The 27547-nt window shown below is 39.9% G+C and overlaps 1 protein-coding gene across 2 annotated transcripts in view; it reads right to left on the bottom strand.

Moving 5' to 3' along the window:
• The window catches only part of CRYBG3 (crystallin beta-gamma domain containing 3), a 124546-nt gene that overhangs the window by 83411 nt on the left and 13588 nt on the right, over nucleotides 1-27547 (bottom strand). For both annotated transcript variants that reach the window (XM_018056904.1, XM_018056951.1), the window contains exon 2: nucleotides 22506-22572. In XM_018056904.1, the coding sequence (XP_017912393.1) occupies nucleotides 22506-22572 (67 nt within the window). The remainder of the gene's footprint in view (nucleotides 1-22505; nucleotides 22573-27547) is intronic.

Raw genomic sequence — 27547 nt, 5'->3', positions numbered from 1 at the left:
TATTAGTTACTTAATTTTTGCCTAATAGTCCTATGAGAAATTTGTGTCACTAATTAAAATACCTTTAACAACACCACCAAAACAACAACAAAAACACTCAAAAGTATTTAGAGACAAAAATTAGCAGGAAAGGGCCCTGCTATTAACATGACAAACTGTGTATTTATATAACTACATACTAAAAGTCTGATGTAAAATAACAGCCTAGACAGCAATGAAGTTCAGCCTGCCACAAGCTAAGGGCCAATGTCACCTGCCAACTGGACTATCTGCCACTGATTCAACAAGTGAGAAACAGAATGAAAACACTCAGGATTCAAGCAAACACTAATAAAACGTTGATTCCAGTTGTCCTCAAAGATGCTGGTACTCTGCATATAACATATAAAGACTACTTATGAAGGCATATGTATTTTTGGGAATTTAATTTTTTCCCCTACATACTCAATATGTGGTAATGCAGTATGCTTAGGTCCAAATTCATCTGTCTGTCTGTCTGTCTATCCTCTTTGCTATGTGTCCAAAACAGGGAAACACAGGAAAGCATTAGGTACAATGATTAATAAGACTTAGTTGTGGATTCAAGGAGCTGACAGTCTAGCAAGATACTCATCATTGCATCCACCATGTGGAGCACAGGAGAGCTATGTACACAATCGGTTGGTCAGTCAGGTCCGACTCTTTGCAACCCCAAGGACTGAAGCATGCCAAGCTTCCCTGTCCATCACCAACTCTCTTGGAGCTTCCTCAAACTTAAGTCCATCGAGTCTATGATGCCATCCAACCATCTCATTCTCTGTCATCCCCTTCTCCTCCTGTCTTCAATCTTTTCTAGCATCAGGGTCTTTTCCAATGAGTCAGTTCTTTTATCAGGTGGACAAACTACTGGAGTTTCAGCTTTAACATCAGTCCTTCCAAAGAATATTCAGGATTGATTTCCTATAGGATTGACTGGTTGGATCTCCTTGCAGTCCAAGGGACTCTCAAGAGTCTTCTCCAACACTACAGTTCAGAATCAATTCTTTGGCACTCAGCTTTCTTTATAGTCCAACTCTCACATCCATACATGACTACTGGAAAACCCATAGCTTTGACTAGACAGACATTTGTTGGCAAAGTAATGTCTCTGCTTTTTAATGTGCAGTCTAGGTTTGTCATCACTTTTCTTCCAAGGAGCAAGTGTCTTTTAATTTCATGGCTGCAGTCACCATCTGCAGTGATTTTGGAGCAAAAAAAAAAATAATAATAATAAAGGCTCTCATTGTTTTCACTGTCTCCCCATCTATTTGCCATGAAGTGATGGGACCAAATGCCATGATCTTAGTTTTCTGAATGCTGAGTTTTAAGCCAAGTGTTTTGCTCTTGTCTTTAACTTTCACCAAGAGGCTCTTTAATTCTTCTTTGCTTTCTGCCATAAGGGTGGTGTCATCTGCATATCTGAGGTTATTGACATTTCTCCCAGCAATCTTGATTCCAGCTTGTGCTTCATCCATTCTGGCAGTTCACATGATATACTCTGCATATAAGTCATACAAGCTTGATGTATTCCTTTCCCTATATGGAACCAGTCTGTTGTTCCATGTCCAATTCTAACTGTTGCTTTTTGATCTGCATACAGATTTCTCAGGAGGCAGATAAGGTGGTCTGGTATTCCCATCTCTTGAAGAATTTTCCAGAGTTTGTTGTGATCTACACAGTCAAAGGCTTTGGTGTAGTTAATAAGGCAGAGGTAGATGTTTTTCTGGAACTCTCTTTCATTTCCAATGATTCAATGGATGTTAGTGCTTAAGATCCCTTGGAGAAGGGAATGGCTATCCATGCCAGTATTGCTGCCTGGAGAATTCCATGGACAGAGGAAGCTGGTGGGCTATAGTCCATGGGGCTCTAAAGAGTTGGACATATGGGAGAATCCACTGCAGAGAGGAGGTAACATTTGCACTTGCTCCTGAAGGGCGAGAAGAGTATTTCAGACAGGGTGGAGCACACCTTGAGCACACATAGTGTGAAGTAAGTTTATTACGGCAAGGGTGTCGCTGAAGACGACTCAGGCACAGAGGAGGGAGAATGAGGTCAATAAGATGACCAACTAGAAGTGGCGGGTGAGGGATAACAAAGTCACAGACAACTAAGTTTTCTAAATGGGGAGACTAAGTAGTTAAGCCAAAAATGGACAAGGAAAAAAGAAGGCAAGAGCCTTTGTCGGGGTTGGGGGAGGTGAGGCAACAAAGTCCATGTCAGACGAATTGAATCTGTGGTCCCCGGTGAAGCAGTCAGAGCCCAGTGAAGAATGTGATTTGGTGATACACAGCATGTGCAGGGGAAAGCAGGACTAACAAAAAAGCATTGGGGGGAAAGAAAAGATTAAAAGGCAGGCACAAAGAAGGAAACAATCAGTGAGAGAGATGGGGAAGGCCAAAACCAGAACAGTCATCCCAGCAGACATTTCCAAAAGCAAAGGGGAACAAACGGCCAGTGCCACTGCGAGGTCAAGGAAGAGGAGGACGGTGCTTCTCACTGTTCTTCAGAAACATGAGGCCCACTCACACCTCAGGAACCACGCATTCACTCTTCTCTCTGCCAGCATTTTCTCCCCCCACAGAGCTAGCGACTCACTCCCCCTCACCGCCCTCAGACCTTTACTTACCTGTCATCCCTTCACTGTAAGTTTCCCCAGTCACTCAGTCTAAAACAGTAAACTCCTCCACTCTGAAACTGCCTGCATCTCTTCTCTGCTTTAGTTTTCTCCTATGTACCTGCTAGTATCAAATACATATTTCACAAACACACAGTATTTGAGATGTTTCTTTCTCTAGAAAGTAAAAGCCACAAGGGCAGGGTTATTTGTCTGTTTTATTCATTGCTGTTATGGTTAGCATCTTGAAATGTGCCTGACAATAAGAGGTGCTTAAATACTTGCTGGATTAATAAACAAAGGAACTGAAGACCATAGGGAATCCCTAGGAATACAGGAAAAATTGTCAAAAGAGCTCAGGAATTCGTGAGAACAGCCCTAAACTCAAGGTGTTAAATAGTGGACACATAGCAAGGAAACAGGAACACTTGGCAAATAGAGAGGAACACTTTTGAGAGATTTTTTTTAACTAGAAAAAAGGGGAGGAAAGGTGACAGTTTAAGGTCCAAGACAGAAGAAACGTCTTTTTATTCCTGTTTTATGGATCAGCTGTATACCTGGTGGGGAAGGAGTAACTGCTGAACAAGATAAGGATGACAGGTTCAAAAAAGAAAAGCAGAAGGTGATGAGATGAAGAGTACAGTCCCTAATATGTCTAAAAAAGAGGAAGCATGAGCCTCGGAGTGTTGCAGGAATACTTCCTCTTCCAACTACAGTGATAAGGAAGCAGCTAAAGCCTGAGCAATTCTGTAAGGGGGAGAAGATGATGAGCAAGGTCTAACACGTGGCTCTGACCTCAGAAGTGAGAGCAGAGATGCTTAGCTGAAGGAGGGATGCAGAGGTGGAGCTAGGATCTGAGCTCCCCAAATAGAGAGGACTTGGAAGAGCGTTTGGGGGAAGGCAGCCAGGGGCTGTGACCAGGTACCAAGGAGCAGTCAGGGCCAATGTCGATGTCAAGGTATTCATTCTTCTCTAAGTGATGAATTGTAAGATACTGCCCTGTGCTTTGATGCAACAGTGAAAAACAAAACAAAACCCAACAGTCCTGCTTTCATAAGAGTGTACATTCCAGTGATGTAAGAACTTGTTTTCAGGTCTAATGGGCATAAGTATGTCACCTCCTTTGGTAGTCTCTAACAAGTGGCAGGTGCTGTCCCAACATGGTGAATGGCACAGGGAACAAGGTCAAGATAGTCAAGGGATAGGGAGTGTCAGCAAAGCGCCTGTTGAGCGAGAAACAGTGAAGAGCCACATGACTCCTCTGGCACATGAGTTGGGCATCCCTTCTCCCTCAGGCTCTGCCTCCATCGTGCATAGCAGGCATGATTCTTACAACACCTTGAGCCCCAGTTCCTCAGCATCCTCAACTCCAATGACTTCCACTTCTGCTGGGCCTTACTGTTTGGCTAACCCTGACCCTTATCTTTACCCATAAGCACCCAGCCTGAGAATCTCAATCTCCGGCATTCCCGAAGTATTCACACCCTCTCATCTTTTCAGCTCTGTTACCCCACTGTGCCAGGTGCATCAGTCTTTCTGCATCATCACAGCTTCAGGCCTCTCTTCTTCCGTCTCAGTTGCCACAAATTTTCATATCTTTTCTATCCAGTCATCAAACATGGCTAACACACTCAAAGCTTCTTTTGTTTGTTCTTTGGTCATCCCCACCCCACAACATTCTGGTTTTATCTTTTCCACAAAGTAACTATGTCTTGGTTTAAAAATCCATGGGGATACCCACAGCTAAGAGGATGCAGTCGGCCAACAGTTCTCGATTTAGTTTCTGCTGGAAATCAGTCTGCAACCTCCCCACTTCCCATGGAAGCTATTTCAAACCTTTACCACATCCCTTAAGTCATGCCCCCTCCACCACCTCATCCCTTGCTGGGCAGAGGACCCTACCTTTCACTTCACAGAGATGCTCTCTCATAGTCCTGCCCCCACCCCTCCTCTATCTGCATCACAGAGAAAGCATCAGTCCCACTTCCTTCATTTGCCCTCACAATGCAGGGAGGATGACTCCTCCTCCAAGGATCCACCAGGGCACTACTTCATAGTGCTTGATGTCTTCTAAACAGCCCCCTCACTTCCTCATCTGCCCCTGTCCATAAGCCCACCATTCAAAGTTTAAGTCCAGGGAAAGATTTCTCCTTTCTTCACTACCAACTCATTGACAGAAGTTACCAACTGTCACCATCTTCTTTCCCTTTCCTCTCAGTGACTCTTTATAGCCCCTGCAATCTGGCTTCAGAGACACTTTCATATTGTTCATTCAACATACTTGTTCATTCAACATACTTTTTCTGCTCTGATCTAATGTGGTATGTCTACAGGAGGTGAGACTGGATCTGATCCTGAAAGCCAATCTCCCTTTGGCTCCCATGACATCACCCTGAGGTTTTGCTTCTTCTCTCAACATTCTCTCCGCCTCCTTCTAGCCATCCTTTCTTTACATATCACGTTTCTCCAGCTTCCAGCCCAGGGCCACTTTACCTTCATGATCTTCTTAAGAGTTCTCATTTCTTACTGATCAATCTGATCATTCCCAGATGTGTATTCTCAACTCAGACTGTATATCCAATCATCAGCTAGCCACCTGAACACTTCACTGGAACCTCCAACTCAGTACATCCAAACTGAACTTGACCACGCTGTGTCTCCATTCTTGCCCATTTTCTGTAAACTGTAACATTCCCACTTGTTGGACAGTCAATGAAACGCCAGGACACCATGACCTCGCCCCGAGAAAGCTGCTGGCAGTGAGTAACTTAACCTGTGTCCCTGCTTCCATTCCTAAAGTTCCCTAGTCTGCTCTCCACACAAAAGCCACAGCAATGTTTCAGATTTCAAATCTGACCATCCCTAAAGGGCTCCCATGCCTGTGCACCCTTGTCAGGATAAAATCCAGACCTCCTAGCATGGCATTCAAGGTCCTGGTGGATCGAGCCCCCATGCACCATTGATTCCATCTCTCGTCACTTGTAATGCCTGCAGGGCCTGATGTCACCATGTGTGTTCTCAGATATTCTCGAGACCTATTTTCTACTCCTCTCCCCTCTTGCTTCCTTTTACTACAGGTATGTCTTTGCACAACACTATTATCACTGCTGACACCATATATCCCTTGCCCTCTTTGCCTGGGAAATTACTACAACTCAAGTTTTTCAGAATGGGAACTGCCCACATACACATATACATGTGCATGTATATATCTTCCAATAAACAAAATCACCACAAGGTGAAGGCAAACAACTTTATGCTTTCATCACGAGTAGGACCATTACCTAGATTACTAATGGTTACCCAAATTGGGCATTTATAAACTAAAACCAGATGCCTACTAGAGAATTCTAGTTAGTTTTCTCCTAAGATATCTGGCCATAACACACTGCTTGGCAGAATCGTTCTCTGATGTCAAGACTGAGTAACTGATGGCACCTTTTGGCAGGACTTTTGCTTCTCTGGTGGCTCAGACGGTAAAGAATCTGCCTGCAATATGGGAGACCTGGGTTGGATCCTTGGGTTGGGAAGATCCCCTGGAGGAGGGAACAGCTATCCACTCCAGTATTCTGGCCTGGAGAATTCCACGGACAGAGGTGCCTGGCAGGCCACAGTCCATGGGGTCGCAAAGAGTCGAACATGACTTTTTGGCAGGACAGGGAATATGGGAACAGAAGGAAGTTAGGATAAAATACACTGAATTCAACTTTGAGTCAAATCTCATACCCAGTGACATTCATAGGAAAGGCCCATCAAAGAACCAGCTCCATCACCCTGAAGCTCAGAACAACATACTGGGCTGGAAGGACAGCTTTGTTGTAGGCTAAAATGTAGGTAAAAGTGAAATCAACACGGGCAGGTGTGTAAGGTAGGAAAAGAAGTTGACAACATAACAGAAGAAAAGCCATTCCCTCCTGTTATGGTATAAAGACTTCTCCAGTGAAAACACTGGGCCACGATAATAAATGTTTTTAATTCTAGGAGAGCTTTCTTGAGCTCCTTCTGATGTTCTCAAATCAGTATCTGGCATTTCTGGAGGTGTATTTACTCACAAAAATCTGGAGTAGGTACATGACCCTTCATCCCCAGTTTCCACTCTGACAAGGTACTCCATCAAACCACAGAGTAGGACTAAGTGAGGTCTATAAGAGGTTGGAGTAGTAGCAAATCACACCAGATACCATGCAATACATTCAACATTCAAGAACGCTGGGATATCAAGGCCCCAGATCAGTGTCAGCTACACTGACAGGCTTCAGCTCTGGCAGTTTGGTCACGTGAACAGTAACACACATTGTCATCTCCACTTCAGGCACCTTGACGGCACTTAGTCTTTAAAGAAGCAATCAAGGGGTGAGATGCTCCGACTTCTAGCTAAAATTCAGTGTGTGTACATATGTTCATGTGCGCCTTCAAGTGTGACAGAAAAATCAATGCTTCCAATAGTTGATTTCTGGACACACAGAAAAAGTAGTACCATTCTTAAACAAAGCGTTAGATTCTAAGCTGGAGTCAGACTTCACGTGACAAGAAGGCGGCTCTTTTCCTGAGGACCTCCTCTGTGTCAGGTATTGTACAGTACAGCCCATGTTATCTCAGTTCATTCTAAAACATTTCTGTAAAATAAGAGTAAGACACCCCTTTCCCCTCTCCCTGCCTGCCCTAACTAAAGAGAACAAGCAAAGTTCAGAGAGGCTGAATAAATTTTCCAAGGTTAGAAAGCTACCACATGGAGACAAAGGATTTAAGCCCAGATACATATGATTCCAAACACTGTTCTTTCCATCACTGCTTGTAATTTAAAAACTTGTTCCAAGGAGACTTGCAGAGGCAGGGAGTAGTGGCTGACTCTGAGGCTCCAGGCTACTCATTCCCATCACCAACGGGGGAGCTTTGCTTTAACCTGTTTATATGTGGGGTTCCAAGTCCAATTACAGTTAAAATTTTTAAAAAGAGTTCTTATGCTTGAAAAAGAAACACTTTTAATTTTGATATTAAATTGATGTCATATGGCTATTTGCACTGATGAGAATAAAGGTAGCAAGCATGCATTTAGGCCATAATTTATTCCAAAAATTACTTCAGAAATTAAATTTCTCCTAAATATGAAAACACCCAGTCTGTTTAAATTTGACTACCATTTCCCCTCTCCCTCTGGCCAAAAAAGTGTTGAAAAAGACCAATAAGGAAGGAAGCACTACAGAAATCAAAATATGAACGAATGCATAATTTAACATATTCATCTTACTAAACAGTACTGTACCCTCAATACAGGTATTGACATTAAGAATAATTTGTGACTACTTTTCTTCAGTGAGTTATTCTTGAGTCACACTTCTACTTTTATGCATCAGTAAACAGTGGCAACAATTTAAAAAGCATGCTTTTTTCAGTAATTTACTTATGATGATATTAAAAATAACAGCTATGAATTATTAACAACTAACAGTAATAGGCACAATATTGATACTCCATAGTTATCCCTAGAAACATCACAGGCATACATCAATCCCTGCCTTTTAAAAGATGCCAGGGCCTTCGCCTGCGTTGTATGATTGGTTATGAACAACAATTCTAAAATAAGGTGAAAGTCAAACTTTACATAAAGCAGGTGCTAAGCTACTGAGAACAAGTCTAAAAGTCATAAATTTATTTAGGCCTGGTTTTGAGATTCCATAACCTATGATCTAGATTTAATTCATTTTATTTAGCTCATCACTCATTCTAAAAACAGACTTATTGCCATAGCTCCTGTAATTTTTAACGGGATTTCTTTTCAGTAAATTAAGTCTGTAAGTTATAAATTAAGTTCACAAATGGGAACCATTATGGTGTAGAACTGCATCTGAATTCTCCTGCCTCCTCTCTATAACAGTGAGAGTTTGTTGAGTGATAATCTCTCCACATTTTCGACTACTAAGAGATAAAAATTCTGATTAATACTGGAGACAAACCACAAACACTGATTTCTTCTCTTGTGCAAAACACTCTGAAATGACAGTAAGGGTTTTTTTTTGTTTGTTTTTGTTTTTAAAGTTATAAGTACAAAGAGAGGAAGAACATAGATATTAGCAGATAAGAGATTTCAGAAAAGGCTTAGATGGCAAAAGCAGATGAAAGCATGGTAACTGACCAGAGGAAGCTTCCACCAAGTGGCAGCAACAGGGAACTTTGACCACAAGGGGAAATAATCAATAGACACACTGTCAACAGACCACCCGAAAAGCTCAGGATCTGAAGACCCTTGGTACCACTTAGGACAATATGAGACATGGGATCAAAACAAGAGTTTGGTTGAATATCTCCAAATAAAGTACTTGTCGCTCCAGGCTCTTCTCCCATCCCAGGCAGTTACATGATGCTCTCTACTTCCTCCCAAACAAATGTATCAATATATAGTGAGAACACCTCTGAAAATACTGAGGCTTTGGGGCAGACTGAATTTGCAGTATGTAGAAATGTTTGGAACTTTGACAATCAAGTCTGGAGCTCAAGAGGGATGTTGGATAGAGATGTGAGAGCTGAAAGATGAAGTGAAGTAATGAGACTGGAAGATACCACTTTGAAAGTCTGATGTTGAGGGTTGAGGACTTTGAGAAACATCTTCACAAAAAGAAATTTATCCAGAAAAGAATCAGTGAAGGAAGGAGAACAAGATGGTGGAGGAGCAGGTGGACATGAAGTACAGCTCTCTGCACAGATATATCAGGAATACATCTTCAGACACAGAAGTGCATGCAGAACACTAGCTGAGAGTGGACAGGAGTACCTGACTAGAGGAAACAAAATATATAGAACCATGCAAAAGTAGATATTAAGCCCTGAGCCTTTGGAGTGGAAGAACTGACTCTAAGACCTTAGACTACCAGAGAACTAACCCTAGGGAGTATCAAATAGTGTAGGGGCTTCCCTGGTGGTGCAGAGGTTAAAGCATCTGCCTGCAATGTGGGAGACCTGGGTTCGATCCCTGGGTCGGGAAGGTCCCCTGGAGAAGGAAATGGCAACCCACTCCAGTATTCTTGCCTGGAGAATCCCATGGACGGAGGAGCTTGGTGGGCTACAGTCCACGGGTCGCAAAGAGTCGGACACGACTGAGCAACTTCACTTTCTTTCACTTTCACTTTTCACACAAAGGAAACCACTTGAATACAAGACCTGGCATCACCCAACCACCAGTAACACCCTGTACAGGATGCCTCATCTAAACAACAAACAAAACAAAAATACAAACCCAATCATCAGCAGACAGGGATTACCACCTCACTCAGCCTTGCCCATCAGAGGAAAAACAAACAAACAACTCAGCACAAATCTCATCCTATACTAAGCTTACACAAACCACTGGACCAACCTTAGGAGGGCAGAAACCAAAAGGAAAAAAGAATTCAACCTTGAAGCCTGGGAAAGGGAGACCTCAAACACAGTAAGTTAAAAAACAAAATGAAAAGGCGAGAAATACTACACAAATGAAGGAACAAACTAGAAACACAGAAGTCCAAATAAATGAGGAGGAAATAGGCAAATTACCTGAAAAAGAATTCAGAATAATGATAGTAAAGATGATCAAAAACCTTGAAAACAAAATGGAGAAAATGCAAGAATCAGTTAACAAAGACCTAGAAGAATGAAAGAATAAACATACAGAGACAAACAATTACTGAAATTAAAAATACTCTAGAAGGAATCAATAGCAGAATATGTAAAGCAGAAGAACCTATCAGTGAGTTCAAAGACAAAATGGTGTAAATAACTTCTGAAGAGCAGAATAAAATAAAAAGAATGAAAAGAACTGAGGATAGTCTCAGAGAGCTCTGGGACAGTATTAAACACACCAACATTGTAAATATGGGGGTCCCAGAAGAAGAAGAGAAAAAGAAAAGGTATGAGAAAATTTTTGAAGAGATTATAGTTGAAAATTTACCCAAAACGGAAAAGGAAAGAGTCAGTCAAGTCCAAGAGGCACAGAGAGTCCCATAGAGGATAAACCCAAGGAGAAACACACCAAGACAGATATTAATCAAACTACCAAAAACTAAACACAAAGAAAGAAGATTGAAAGCAACAAGTAACATACAAGGGAAACCCCATATGCTGAGAGGCTGATCTTTCAGCAGAAACTCTGCAGGCCAGAAGGGAATGGCAGGATATATTTAAAGTACTGAAAGAGAAAAATATACAGCCAAGATTACTGTACCCAGCAAAGATCTCATTCAAAACTGATGGAGAAATAAAAAGCTTTTCAGACAAGCAAAAGTTAAGAGAATTCAGTACCACCAAATCAGCTTTACAACAAATGTTAAAGGGACTTATATAGTCAAAAAATACAAGAGAATAAAAAAGATCTATAAAAATAACCCCAAACAATTAAGAAAATGGCAATAGGAACATATATATCAATAATTACTTTAAATGTAAATGGATTAAATGCTCCAACCAAAAGACAGAGACTGGCTGAATAGATACAAAATGGCTGAATAGATACAAAAACAAAACCCACATATATGCTGTCTACAAGAAACCCACTTCATACCTAAAAACACATATAGACTGAAAGTGAGAGGATGGAAAAATAAATTCCATGCAAATGGGAAGCAAAAGAAAGCTGGAGTAGCAATCCTCATATCTGACAAAATAGACCTTAAAATAAAGATTACAAGAGATAAGGAAGAATACTCCATAATGATCAAGGGATCAATCCAAGAGGAAGGCATAACAATTCTAAATATGTGTGTGCCCATCATAGGAGCACTTCAATACATAAGACAAGCACTAACCGACATAAAAGGAGAAACTGAGAGTAACACAATAATAGTAGGAGACTTTAATACCCCACTCGCACCAATGGACAGATCATCAAAACAGAAAATAAGTAAGGAAACGCAAGTCCTAAATGATACATTAGATGAGATGGGTCTCATTGATATTTTCAGGACATTCCATCCAAATGCAGAAGAATTTATCTTCTTCTCAAGTCACATAGAACATGCTCCAGGATAGATAACATTGTGAGTCACAAATCAAACCTCAGGAAATTTAAGAAAATTGAAATCATCAAGTATCTTCTCCAACCACAATGCTATGAGACTAGATAGCAATTACCAGAAAAAATCTGTAAGAAACACCAACACATGGAGATTAAACAACACATTTCTAAATACTCAACAGGTTACTGAAGAAATCAAAAGGGAAATCAAAAAATTTCTGAAAACAAATGACAGTGAACATATCACAACTCAAAAACTATGGGATGCAGCAAAAGGAGTTCTAAGAGGGAAGTTTATAGCAATACAATCCTAGCTCAAGAAACAAGAAAAACATCGAATAGACAATTTAACAGTCAGTTCAGTCGCTCAGTTGTGTCTGACTCTTTGTGACCCCGTGAACCACAGCACGCCAAGCCTCCTTGTCCCTCACCAACTCCCAGAGTCCATCCAAACCAATGTCCATCAAGTCGATGATGCCATCCAACCATCTCATCCTCTGTCGTCCCCTTCTCCTCCTGCCTTCGATCTTTCCCAGCATCAGAGTCTTTTCCAATGAGTCAACTCTTCGCATTAGGTGGCCAAAGTATTGGAGTTTCAGCTTCAATACCAGTCCTTCCAATGAACATCTATAACTGATCTCCGTTATGATGGACTGGTTGGATCTCCTTGTAGTCCAAGTGACTCTCAGGAGTCTTCTCCAACACCACAGTTCAAAAGCATCAATTCTTCAGTGCTCAGCTTTCTTTATAGTCCAACTCTCATATCCATACATGACCACAGGAAAAACCATAGCCTGGACTAGATGGACCTTTGTTGGTAAAGTAATGTCTCTGCTTTTTAATATGCTGTCTAGGTTGGTCATAACTTTCCTTTCAAGGAGTAAACGTCTTTTCATTTCATTGCTGCACCTAAAAAAACTTCTTTTCCAAAAAACAAAAAACCCCAAAATTAGTAGAAGTTAAGAAATAATAAAGATCCAAGCAAAAATAAATGAAAAGGATTATAAGAGACTATTATGAACAACTATATCCCAACAAAATGGATAACCTGGAAGAAATGGACAGATTCTTTAGTTCAGTTCAGTCGTTCAGTCATGTCTGACTCTTTGTGACCCCATGGACTGCAGCACACCAGGCCTCCCTGTCCATCACCAAACTCCTGGAATTTACTCAGACTCATGTCTACCTTCTGTCGTCCCTTTCTCCTCCTGCCTTCAACCTTTCCCAGCATCAGGGTCATTTCAAATAAGTCAGTTCTTTGCATCAGGTGGCCAAGTATTGGAGTTTCAGCTTCAACACCAGTCCTCCCAGTGAACACTCAGGATTGATCTCCTTTAGGATGGACTGGATCTCTTTGAAGTCCAAGGGACTCTCAAGAGTCTTCTCAAATACTACAGTTCAAAAGCATCACTTCTTCAGCACTCAGCCTTCTTCACAGTCCAACTCTCACATCCATACATGACTACTGGAAAAACCATAGTTTTGACTAGACAGACATATGTTGGCAAAGTAATGTCTCTGTCTTGTAATATGCTGTCTAGGTTGGTCATAACTTTCCTTCCAAGGAGCAAGAGTCTTTTAATTTCACAACTGCAGTCACCATCTGCAGTGATTTTAGAGCCCCCCAAAATAAAGTCTGCCACTGTTTCCATTGTTTCCCCATCTATTTGCCAAAAGTGATGGGACCAGATATCATGATCTTAGTTTTCTAAATGTTGAGCTTTAAGCCAACTTTTTCACTCTCGTCTTTCACTTTTATCAAGAGGCTCTTTAGTTCTTCTTCACCTTCTGCCAGAAGGGTGGTGTCATCTGCATAACTGAAGTTATTGGTATTTCTCCTGACAATCTTGATTCCAGCTTGTGTTTTATCCAGCCCAGCGTTTCTCATGATGTACTCTGCATAGAAATTAAATAATCAGGGTAACAATATACAGCCTTGAGGTACTCCTTTCCTGATTTGGAACCAGTCTGTTGTTCCATGTCCAGTTCTAACTGTTGCTTCCTGACCTGCATACAGATTTCTTAGGAGGCAGGTTAGGGGGTCTGGTGTTCCCATCTCTCGAAGAATTTTTCAGAGTTTGTTGTGATCCACACAGTCAAAGGCTTTGGCATAGTCAATAATGCAGAAATAGATATTTTTCTGGAACTCTCTTGCTTTTTCAATGATCCAGTGGATGTTGGCAATTTGATCTTGGGTTCCTCTGCCTTTTCTAAATCCAGCTTGAACATCTGGAAGTTCACGGTTCATGTATTGCTGAAGCCTGGCTTGGAGAATTCTGAGCATTACTTTACTAGCATGTGAGATGAGTGCAATTGTGCGATAGTGTGAACATTCTTTGGCATTGCCTTTCTTTGGGATTGAATGAAAACTGACCTTTTCCAGTCCTGTGGCCACTGCTGAGTTTTCCAAATTTGCTGGCATACTGAGTGCAGCACTTTCACTGCATTCTTGGAAAAGTTCAATCTTCCAAGACTGAACCAGGAAGAAACAGAAATTATGAACAACCTAATTACAAACATTGAAATTTAAGCCGTGATAAAAAAAATTCCCCAAAAACAAAAGCCCAGGACCAGATGGCTTCACAGGAGAATTCTATCAAGCATTTTAAGAGCTAATATCTATCCTTCTAAAAATCTTTCAAAAAATTGCAGAGGAAGGAACACTTCCAAACTCATTCTACGAGGTCACCATCACCCCAATATCAAAACCAGACAAAGACAACACAAAAAAAGAAAGCTACAGGCCAATATCACTGATAACATAGATTAAAAAGTCCTGAACAAAATTTTAGCAAACAGAATTCAGCAACACACCAAAAAGCTCATACACCACGATCAATTTGGATTTATTCCAGGAATGCAAGGATTCTTCAGTATATGCAAATTGATCAATGCGGTAGACTATATTAACAAACTGAAACATAAAAACCATATGATCATTTCAATAGATGCAGAAAAAGCCTTTGACAAAATTCAGCATCCATTTATGATTAAAACTGTTCAAAAAATGGGCATACAAGGAACCTACCTCAACATAGTAAAGGCCATATGTGATAAGCCTACGGGAAACATTATTCTCAATGGTGAAAAACTGAAAGCCCTCCCCCTAAGATCAGGAACAAGACAAGGGTACCCTTTCACCACTATTATTCAACTTAGTTCTGGAAGTCCTAGCTACAGTAATCAGAGAAGAAAAAGATATAAAAGGAATCCAGATCAGAAAAGAAGAAGTAAAACTCTCACTGTTTGCAGATGACATGATACTATACATAGAAAACCATAAATAATAGTATCAGAAAATTACTAAAGCTAATCGGTGATTTTAGCAAAGTGCAGGATACAAAATCAATACACAGAAATCACTTGCATTTCTATATATTAACAATGAGATTTCAGAGAGAGAAATTAAGGAATCAATCCCATTCACCATTGCAACAAAAAGAAATATCTAGGAATAAACTTACCTAAGGAGACAAAAGAACTGTACACAGAAAATTAAAAGACACTAATGAAAGAAATCAAAGATGACATAAGCTGATGGAGAGACATTTCATGTTCCTAGGTAGGAAAAATCAACATTGTGAAAATAACTAACTACCAAATGCAGTCTACAGATTTAATTCAATCCCTATCAAATTAACAATGGCATTTTCACAAAACCAGAACAAAAAATTTCACAATTCATATGGAAACACAAAAGACCCTGAACAGACAAAGCAGTCTTGAGAAAGAAGAATGGAGCTGGAGGAATCAACCTTCCTGACTTCAGATTATACTACAAAGCTACAGACATCAAGACACTATGGCACTGGTACAAAAAACAGAAATATAGGCAAATGGGACAAGATAGAATGCCCAGAAATAAACCCATGCATCTATGGGTACCTTATTTTTGACAAAGGAGGCAAGAATATACAATGGGGCAAAGACAGCCTCTTCAATAAATGGTGCTGGGAAAACTGGACAGCTACACGTAAAAGAATGAAACTAGAACATTCCTAACACCATACACAAAGATAAACTCAAAATGGATTAAAGACATAAATGTAGGACCAGAAATTATAAAACTCTTAAAGGAAAATATAGGCAGAACACTTGATGACATAAATCAAAGCAAGATCTTCTTGCTTTAACCCCCCTCCTAGAGTAACGGAAATAAAAATAAAAGTAAACAAATGGGACCTGATGAAACTTAAAAGCTTCCGCAGAGCAAAGGAAACTATAAGCAAGATGAAAAGGCAACCCTCAAAATGGGAGAAAATAATAGCAAATGAAACAACTGACAAAGGATTAATTTCCAAAACATACAAGTTGTCCATATAGCTCAAAACCAGAAAAACAAACAACCCAATCAAAAAGTGGGAAAAAGACCTAAACAGACATTTCTCCAAAGAAGACATACAGATGGCTAACAAACACATGAAATGATGTTCAACATTGCTCATTATCAGGGAAATACAAATCAAAACTACAATGAGATATCACCTCACACCAGTCAGAATGGCCATCATCAAAAAGTCTACAAACAATAAATGCAGGAGAGGATGTGGAGAAAAGGGAATGCTCTTGCACTGTAGGTGGGAATGTAAACTAATACAGCGGTTATGAAAGACAGTATGGAGATTCATTAAAAAACTATGAATAAAACCACCATATGACCCAGCAATCCCACTCCTAGCCATACACCCTGAGGAAACCAAAATTGAAAAAGACACATGTATCCCACTGTTCATTGCAGCGCCATTTACAATAGCTCAAACATGGAAGCAGTCTAGATTTCCATCGAGAGATGAATGGATACAGAAGTCGTGGTACATATACACAATGGAACATTACTCAGCCTTATAAAGGAATGCATTTGAGTCCGTTCTGATGAGGTGGATGAACCTAGAACCTATTATACAGAGTGAAGTGAGTGAGAAAGAGAAAGATAAATATCATATTCTAACGTATATATACGGAATCTAGAAAAATGGTACTGAAGAATTTATTTTCAGGGCAGCAGTGGAAAAAGACATAGAAAATAGACTTCTGGATGTGGGGAGAGGGGAGGAGAGGGTGAGATGCATGGAAAGAGTAACATAAAAACTTACATTACCATATGTAAAATAGATACCAACAGGATTTGCTGTATGGCTCAGGGAACTCAAACAGGGTCTCTATGTCCATCTAGAGGGGCAGAAGATGGGAGGGAGGTTTTAAAGGGAGGGGATATATACATACACCTATGGCTATTTCATGCTGAGGTTTGACAGAAAAAAAATTCTATAAAAATTCTATAAAACAATAGAACAACCTTGGGGCAGTGTCCTGGTACCCTCCTAAATGAATATACATAACAATATATTTGAGCTATTTTGCAGATACTGAAACCCCTACCAAAAGAAGTTAACCGTGTGCTTCCCACAAGCATCTAGACTCCAGATTGGTTGGACCAGGAGATTGATGATGCTGACTCCCAATTACCTCACCACCAACCAATCAAAGAATGGCTATGAACTGATCACACCCTCCTCTTTGAACCATTTACTATAAATCTCATTACCTCCTCTTATGCCAACAAAATTTTGAAGGCATTAGTCTGCTATGGCTCCCTTTGCCAGGTGAAGCAATAAAGCTATTCTTTTCTATTTCACTCCCCCCCAAAAAAGAATCAGTGAAGGAAACTCAAGGGAATGGCCAGAGGCAGGAACAGAAACTACAATGTACAAGGTCAGAAGAGCAAATATAAAAACACACAACTTCTAGAAAGAAGACAACTTGGAAAATCAAGTGTCAACTTATACACAGTGAGAACTGAGAAGTTACTGATGGGATGGGTAGCAAGAGGTCAGGTTTCATGGAATTACTCTCCTTTAACAACTATGAAAAAGAAATGCAAAAAAGCAGAATGGTTATCTGAGGAGGCCTTACAAATAGCTGAGAAAAGAAGCAAAGCGAAAGGCAAAGGAGAAAAGGAAAGACATACCCATTTGAATGCAGAGTTCCAAAGAACAGCAAGGAAAGATAAGAAAGCCTTCCTCAGTGATCAGTGCAAAGAAATAGAGGAAAACAACAAAATGGGAAGATCTCTTCAAGAAAATTAGAGATACCAAGGGAACATTTCATGCAAAGATGGGCTCAATAAAGGACAAAAATGGAAGCATAAGATATTAAGAAGAGGTGGCAAGAATACACAGAACTGTACAAAAAAGATCTTCATGACCCAGATAACCACAATAGTGTGATCAATCACCGAGAGCCAGACATTCCAGAATGGGAAATCAAGAGAGCCTTAGGAAGCATCACTACGAACAACGCTAGTGGAGGTGATGGAATTCCAGCTGAGCTATTTCAAATCCTGAAAGATGATGCTGTGATGATACTGCACTCAATATGCCAGCAAATTTGAAAAACTCAGCAGTGGCCACAGGACTGGAAAAGGTCAGTTTTCATTCCAATCCCAAAGAAAGGCAATGCCAAGAATGTTCAAACTACCGCACAATTGCGTTTATCTCACATGCTAGTAAAGTAATGCTCAGAATTCTCCAAGCCAGGCTTCAGCAATACGTGAACTGTGAACTTCCAGATGTTCAAGCTGGATTTAGAAAAGGCAGAGGAACCAGAGATCAAATTGCCAACATCCACTGGATCATCAAAAAAGTAAGACAATTCCAGAAAATCATTTACTTCTGCTTTATTGACTACGCCAAAGCCCTTGACTGTGTGAATCACAACAAACTCTGAAAAATCCTTCAAGAGATGGGAAAACTAGACCACCTGACTTGCCTCCTGATAAATCTGTATGCAGATCAAGAACCAACAGTTAGAACTGGACATGTAACAACAGACTGGTTCCAAATCAGGAAAGGAGTACGTCAAGGCTGTATATTGTCACCCTGCTTATTTAACTTATATACAGAGTACATCATACGAAATGCCAGGCTGGATGAAGCACAAGCTGGAATCAAGACTTCTGGGAGAAATATCAATAACCTCATATATGCAGATGACACCACCCTTATGGCAGAAAGTGAAGAAGAACTAAAGAGCCTCTTGATAAAAGTGAAAGACGAGAGTGAAAAAGTTGGCTTTAAACTCAGCATTCAGAAAACTAAGATCATGGTATCTGGTCCCATCACTTTTGGCAAATAGATGAGGAAACAATGGAAACAGTGACAGACTTTATTTTGGGGGGCTCCAAAATCACAGCAGATGGTGACTGCAGCCATGAAATTAAAAGACACTTGTTCCTTGGAAGAAAAGCTATGATCAACCTAGACAGCATATTACAATGCAGAGATATTACTTTGCCAACAAAGGCCTATCTAGTCAAAGCTATGGTTTTTCCAGTAGTTACATATGGATGTGAGAGTTGGACGATAAAGAAAGCTGAGTGCCAAAGAACTGATGCTTTTGGACTGTGGTGTCAAGACTCTTGCGAGTCCCTTGGATTGTGAGGAGATCCAGTCAGTCCATCCGAAAGGAAATCAGTCCTGTATTTTCTTTGGAAGCACTGATGCTGAAGCTGAAACTCCAATATTTGGCCATCTGATGTGAAGAACTGACTCATTGGAAAAGACCCTGATGCTGGGCAAGACTGAAGGTGGGAGGAGAAGGGGACATTAGAGGATGAGATGGTTGGATGGCATCACTGACTCGATGGAAATGAGTTTGAGTAAGCTCCGAGAGTTGGTGTCGGACAAGGAAGCCTGGCATGCTGCAGTCCCTGGGGTCGCAAAAAGTCGGACACGACTGAGCGACTGACTTGAATACCTATGACATGTATGTCAGGCACAATACTAGTTTTCCCATGTCTAAGCAAACCAGGAAGGGGGACCAGAGTCAGATGAGAAAGCATTAAGAATTAAACACTGATTATGACAGCCTTCCATAAGGAATCTTTGGTAAAGGGTAGCAATAAAATGAAATGATAGACTGAGAGGAAACCAGACCAATGAAAGAAAAAAAGTTATTTTACATATTAAGAGTGAAAAAGAAGAATCCAGTGAAGATGGAGAAATGAACACAGTGCAAAGCAAAGGTCCAGGAGAAGGCAGGAAATTAGAGACCAGTACCACCCGTGGGGGCTTTTAGGGGGTGAGCCTTGGAAACTGGGAAGGGATGAACAGTTCTCTGAAGTAGGCAGAAGGGAGCAGGGTGTTATAACATGCCTTCCCTCTCTTTAAAACAATAGATATGAACGCAGCAAGAGTCTAAGGCTACAAGACAAGAATACACATTCCCTAAAGAAAAACTGAATAAGACTAAATATCTGGAAGTTTTACCAGCTAGATATAAAAACTGATTAATACAGAAGAAATATATATTTCAGTGGAATGGTAGATGCACATGTGAGAAACAGATTTCAATGTTAGCAAAACTGTGAAATTTGCATAGCATATATATTTTAAGAACCAAGAATCTAATTATGTCCAAAAATAATACAAAGCTTCTATAGTCTCCAGTTGTTTAAAAAAATACAAATTTTTTTTTGTAGCTTAAATTTATAACAAAACAATCTTCAACACCTTGATTTGGTATCTCAAGGTCAAATACAAAAAGAAATGTATAAAAATATTTATTGTACATAAATCTGTTACATTTTACACTGGAGAGGAAAAATGGTGCACATTTTTCCTTATCATGGAAGGCATTATCATAAAATTCAGGTTATGAAGATGGAAGTGTGGCAAGAAATGTCACATTACAATGGAGCACTATGTTTCAGAAAACCATTCATTAGAAAGAAAACAAATGAATGTTTTATGCTACTTGCCAAGTGAGAAAACTTTAAATGAGACTATTTAAAATATCGTTGCTAACTTTTTTGGCCCCCAAAGTGTGGGCTTAACTATTGATATTATCAAAATATGTACTTTTTTTCTTTTCTTTAACTGAAGCAACAGAGATTCACCATATAACACAGGGAATTATACCCAATATCATGTAATAACTTACAGTGGAATATAATCTACAAAATACATATTTTTGATGCCTGGCAATAGTAGGTCCCACCACAACTGGGTCTGTGCAGCAAAGATGAGCAAGCCTACCAGTAGTGTCCAGAAAGTATAGCAAACAAACAAGCTTACATGGCCCAAAATGCTTCCACTACACCAGTGAGAGGCTAACCAGACTGCCCATGTATTGATATAAGTAATCCTATAGGCCTCAAACCATAAGAGAAAAACTTTCATGACTATAAGCCCTATTTACTTGGGGGCTCAAATCCCAAACTGAAAGTATTCTGAACATTCATACCAATATATTAAAAATGGATAGAGAAGATGGTAACCATGGAGGCCCAGCCACTATACTGCCCATCATATACACTTACTGAGGCCAGAAGAATTTCTGGAGTAAATCTCTGCAGATAGAAAGCAGTTCTACTGGAACTAAAGTCTCAGGGCCAAGTTTGAAGACCAACATTTTTTTCAGTGAGATTAATAGCTGAAGTGATACCTATCAGTTCCAGGTTGAGAAGGCACACAAGTAGCGACCAGGAGAAGAGAAAAGAGCAGGGAAAGCATGAAGGTTTGCTGAAGCTCAAAGGTGGGCTCAGAGGCAATGAAGGACTAAGACAGGGAATGACAGCAACTGGTTGATAAAGAAACCTCTCAGTTGGAGATTTCAGAAGTAAAACACATGCTTCCTGTGAGACAACTCAAGAGCAAAGCTGCACATAAAATGAGAAGTAAAAATCTTGAAACTGGGCAACTCAGGACATGTAAAAACTGAACAAGACAGAGAAAGCTACAGAGTCCATGCAGTGGTAAACCAGCGAGCTTACTAACGACCAGCTGCCAAAGAACAGGCAGGAAGTGCTATAAAACCCGGGGGGCAGGAGTTAGTAGCCAAAATCACTAAGGAAGAAGAAAGGAAAGGGAAGCAAGGTGATTCTGATTTTTGTCTTTCAACAAAGTTTAAAAATAAAAAATAAAAATCAGATTCTGATTTTTTTTTCTTTCAAAAATATTTATATTGTTAACTGTGGTGGACAAGCCAGGAATAAAAATTGAAAGCAGCTTTACCTTTACCATATTTAAGGCCTCTGGACCTCATGTCATGTTTAAGAGTAATGAAGGATTATCAGTAACAAAGGATTCAGTTGACTTTCTGATCCTTCCACTGACCAGGCTAATGTACCCGGGAATCCCTGACAAGCTTTCTCCTTGACTGACTGTCTCAAGTCATTTAAAAAGAAAGTAACTGGGCCCAGACTCCATGAATGTGGAACAGCTATCAGAACTTGACCCTAGCCTCACACTGCCAACCAACACAAACATCCAATTTCTAGAAAATCACTTATGATGAAAAAGAAGTATTATAAGGTTTAGTAGTTTGCAGAGATTTTTAACCACACTTATCAATAACCATCTGTGTAGAAGTGCAGCATATATGATTTCATGGTTGTTCTGTAGATGCAGAGAAAGCCAGTTCACTTATGAGCTAAACAAACATATCACATACTAATGACATGTACAAATAGGTCATTAACTTCTGTGCTCTCAGAAGCACTCTTAATTGTCAAGAGCATTTGAGTAAACACAACATAAATTGAAGAACTTCCTAGGGGAAAGGGAGAGTGGAGGTTAGATGACCCAATTTACAGATTAGAAAACCAAGGCACAGAGAAGTTAAATGTCTCAGTGGAAGGCTTCACAGCTGGTTAGTGGTTCGGCTGAGGTAAGAGCAGCACTGTCTCAAGCCTTTCTTCAATGCTCTACCCGCAACTCCACTGCAAGATGCAAATATCCCGCCAAACTGGGCTAGAGTTTCCAATAAGGAATAAGACTTTATGTTCTTTTTGAAATGTGAAATGAGATGACAGAATCAGAAGGAAGAGTAAGAAGAAATTAAGAAAAAATTATTTGCTTGATATAAAATAATATTAATTTAAAACTATACCTTTATTGCTTCAGATGAAAGTATATTTTCCTTTTTCTGACTTGTGCTCATGGGCTCATTTTCAACACTGGAAAAAAACAAACAGTTTTTTTTTTAATTAAAAGAGAATTACTAAAATCATACAGTTTCTGTGTTTAATGCAAAAACTGAAAGGTCCTTTTTAATCTGTAATGCCCCAAAGATTCACATACAAAGTGTTACACTAAGAAGCTACTGATTTGAGCGTCTATACTTGAAACACACATTCAAAAATGCTCATCAGGCTCCAGACATTTTGGTGAGTCCATTCTGCTTTATGACCAGCATCACACCAACAACGCATCTGAACAACAGAGCAAGAGTGTACAACTATCATAATCTTGGAAAGTGTTGGCACTCTTTTTTGACTCTGTTTATATTAAGTTTCTCCACAGCTCAGTCTTTTTTTAACCCTATGCTAAGAGTTATTTGAAATATATTTCTACTCAGCAAATTTTTAGAAACATACAGGGTCATCTAGAGATTTCTGGGAATACTTAAAAGAGATTCAAAAAAAACAGAGAGAGAGAGAAAGAGAGAGAGATGTAGGTTTATCTGATCCGAATGTTCTTGGGCTTCCCTGGTGGCTCAGACAGTAAAGAATCTGCCTGCAATGTGGGAGACCTGGGTTCTATCCCTGGGTTGGGAAGATCCCTTGGAAGAGGGCAAGGCAACCCACTCCAGTATTCTTGCCTGGAGAATCCTCATGGACAAAGCAACCTGGCAGCTGTATAATCCATGGAGTCAAAAAGAGTTAGACACAACTGAACGACTAAGTACACATAAGTGTGTCCCAGATGGTGCCTTAAAAATCTGATTTTCCAGATAGTCACTTTTAACTGTCTTGTCTGGAATACCTTCACAGATGTCTTATAAGATGTCATAATAACCTATTTTGCCTATTAAGTACATATACATTTTAGATCTAAATAATTAACTCTTTACGTTGACATGTTATTTTGTTTTCATATTTTCATAATCTGAGACAAATTGAGTAGCTTCACTCTAAAGATTATTGTGGCACTCTACCATGAACTGAGAATCATGCATGGCCTTGAGGATTTAAGAACAAGTAAGTCAGGATCTTTGCAAAACAAGATCTAGTAGGGGAGACTGATAAACTAATAATACAGTTTGGTACAAGTTATAACTGCTGAATGAATGAGGTGCCATGGAGCACAGAGGAGGCAAGAGGCAGAGACTCTGCCCACTCAGTCAAGTGCCCATGCAGGAGGTACAAAGGCAGGGGTTGATAATGATACGGTATTTGAGGGGTAGCTTAGTCAATAAAGAATATGCCTGCAATGCAGGAGATCTGGATTCGATTCCTGGATTGGGACGATCCTCTGGAGAAGGAAATGGCAACCCACTCCAGTATTCTTGCCTGGAGAATCCCATGGACAGAGGAGCTTGTCAGACTACAGTCCATGGGGTCGCAAGAGTTAGACAGGACTTAGCGACTAAACCACCACCACCACCATGTTCTGTTTGTTTGTTTTAAGGTAAGACTGAAGCACAAGATCTTGTGACAGGCAGCGATAATCCTGCTAGAGATGAGAATGAGAACAGAGGTTAGCGGATGCCAGACCAAGAAGAACCTGTCTGACCCATCACAGAATGTGACCTTTGTTCTGCTAGCACTGGGAAGCCTTCAGGCAGGAGAATGACTGGGTGGGGAAAAACACATGGATGGAATCGTGGTGACTGGCAGGAGAGGGAATGCAAAGAGGGGTTCCACAGCTCCCACTAGGATACTAAGCAAGGACACCATTTGTGCTACTTAAGATTTTCTATCCATATAATCCAGTACAATTGAGCAGACTATCCATCCAGGCAACAAATGACAATGATTAAAAAAAAAAAAAAAGGAAAAAATAGATGATGAACACCTGGAAAATACAACGGATTCAAATTTCATTCAGTCTCAGACTCTATGCAGGAATACAAGGACAGAAAAGATACAGCCATGCTCAAATGCCAGTAAGAAAAATTAAGCATGTAAATAAATACATAAGCTGTGTTTAAAATATGAAAACTCCATAGGGAAAAATAGGGACAAAGTAGAAAAAAAAATGTACAAGTCAGAACTGTGACCTATATACATGGACATGTCTATAAAATAATGTCTCAAGTGGTTAACATTTTAAATGTGAGTGGGTTATCTTTGTTTTTTCCTGCTTTACTAGGCTTATCTTTTGCCATAAGGTTATTTATAATTCAGTTTTTTTAAAAAATTAAATGTCAATACTTGTCTATTTAAGCTCAAATCAAAGAAAAGAGACTGGCAAAATACACATAAAAAGAGCATGATATAAACATTTGGGGTATAACCATGAATACTACTGACCTTGGTGATTTGATAAGTGTATTTTCTAACTACAGTCTATTTTGAATCTAGTTAATTTCTAAATATAATCTATCTAAATATACAATAGACAGTTTAGTATCCTAGTTCAAGATTTCTGAAAGGATACTTATTTAGAGTGTTCACAGCGTATTCTATAAGCTTAGAGAATGCAATGGCAACTCACTTTAGTATTCATGCCTGGAGAATTCCGTGGACTGAGGAGCCCGGCAAGCTTCAGCCCATGGGGTCACAGAGAGTCGGACATGACTGAACGACTAACACTATAAGCTTACTGCCTTACTGAAACTGTATATGAAAACAGTAAAAAGTGTCTTTCCCAGTACAAAAGCTCTGCAGAAAATGCAGCTCAGGGTCCATGGGATTTAAGGCAGAAGTTAGGATTTTCAAGTAGCTATAATTATTTCCACACTGTAAACACACACAAAATGCCAAAAAAAAAAAAAAAGTTTTAAGTCAGAACATAAGTATTCTACATTGCGCAAACAACTGAAGAATTTAAAGCTGAAATCACCAAGAACAGTTAATACTTGACACTTTGTAAAACTTTTTGAAAGTTATATCCTCAGGTTTACCTTTCACGAATCTTATGGCTAAACCGAAATTTTAAAATGTGTCAAGTTTTAAAACAGCATTTTAAAATTCTGGATTAAGTGAAAAATCACTGCTTCAGTTAAAGCTTTCCCCACGTCCTTCCTGGATGTCTGGAGTCCCTTCTCCATTCGTCTCTGTCTCTGACATCCTCTGGATGGCTCTGGTTCAATCCATTCTTCTTAGATACAGTGATCATTAATCTGACCATGATACTCTCCTGCTCAAAAACTCCTTCAGTGATTCTCCATCAGCTGATGAATGAAATGAAGAGTCCTTAGTGTAACTATAGAAAGTTCTTCATGACCTGGTTGCAGACACACCTGTCACCTAGAACCCATTCTCAGAACACACCAAATTCACATACCAGCAAACTACTTTCTCCTCCTGGCTGCAACACCCTTCCCCACCCTGTCCAACTTCTAATCCTTCCCAATTGATTTCTATGTTAACCTGTAATTTGTGTGCCCCCACTACACAGAGTGATACCCCTCAAACATTCCTGCTAGTAATTACCATAATGGCTGGTTGGTTGTCCATTTGTCTAACTAGATTTGAACTCATATAACCCAGGGACTGTATAATTCATGGCTGTATCCCAAAGCCTAGCATCGCGCTTGGCACTGTGAAGGCATTCAAGTATTGTTTCTCAGATGGACTGTAAAAATAACTGCTATCAAACATTCTGGTTGTGTGTGCTTAATCAGAAAACACTGTGCCATTAAGAACAATATAATAATACACAGTAGTCCTTTTTCCTTAATGACACACTAGTATTTAAGTCTCTTGAAAGAATATACCATCCACTCTCATCCAGCAACAACTTTCTCAAAAGATATAAAAAAGAGAAGTTGGGCTGGGAGAAGATTACTCGATAGGAACAAGGGTATTTTCAACTGACTTACAAACAAAACACACAAAAATTAGGACAGGATTCATAAAGATACTCGAAACACTGGATATTTAGATGTCAGCCTAGATTTAAAAAAAAGAAAAAGAAAAGGAAAAGAAGAAGAAATATCAACAGAAAAGTCTCAAAAGGCTTGGAAATGGTACTCTCAGACTCAAAAATAAAATACAAGAGAAAGAAAAACTTTTCAAATTCAGATGATCTCAAACCTTAAGAAAGACAAGCCTTTCCTATTGTTCTCTCACAATTTAATCCCCTTTGGGACCTGGGAGTATTTCAATAGCAGTATTTTTAGAAAGCACACATTCTGCTCAAGGCAGGGAGTTGAGGGGGCAGGCATCATGATCACACTTGGGTACAAATAAGATTACCTTGAATTTTAACATCCTCATCTAACTTAGCTAACACAACTCGGGAAATTAAATCTAGATAACCATCAAGGTCAAAGTGACACAGAAGCTCCTCATTTTTGATGCAGCCTTATGCAGCCTTATTTAGACCATAGCTGAAAACCAGGAATCCAATGTACAGCCATTAAGAATCCACTTACTTTATGCCAGACATAAAATAAAACAAACCTCTCGGGCCATAAGAAAAAAGGAGGCATATTTACATTCTAAAGCTCAAATAATTTACAGAGTCCCTATCCTATCACTTAAAATATCTTACACTATTACTTTTAATCAAATTCTAACAAGATTCTCCAACTCACAGAAAGTAAGGAAGAGAAAACTAGGTCCAAGAACTCAGTCACCAGACACATCCTTGCACTTTTTAGGTGCCAGACGCTGTTCTCGGTACACACTAGGAAACGAGCAGTGAACAAGCCAGACAACACCCTGGCCCTCTTTCCCTGAGAATCCCTCTCTAGAGGCACCATAATCACCTGCACAGTTGTTTATTAAACAGATGTGGGGGCCTGGCAGTCAAGGATTCCAGCTGGAGTGGGGCCCAGGAATCCACATTTTCCACAACCGGCCCCCCCTTCCCTGGGTTGTTCAGATGCAGGCCATCCTCTGATCACGTTCTTGATAAACAACAGCGTGAGAGCCTCTTTACTGAGCTGAAACCAGCAACCGAGAGTTGCACAGAGAAGAGAATGATCTGGTTGGAGGGATATCCATTATTTCAATGTGTTACATGGTGATAATTAAAGGA

Source organism: Capra hircus, chromosome 1 (genome assembly GCF_001704415.2).
Source record: "Capra hircus breed San Clemente chromosome 1, ASM170441v1, whole genome shotgun sequence".
NCBI lineage: Eukaryota > Metazoa > Chordata > Mammalia > Artiodactyla > Bovidae > Capra > Capra hircus.
The sequence above is the reverse complement of the archived record's forward strand: the minus strand, read 5'-3'. Positions and strand labels throughout refer to the sequence as shown.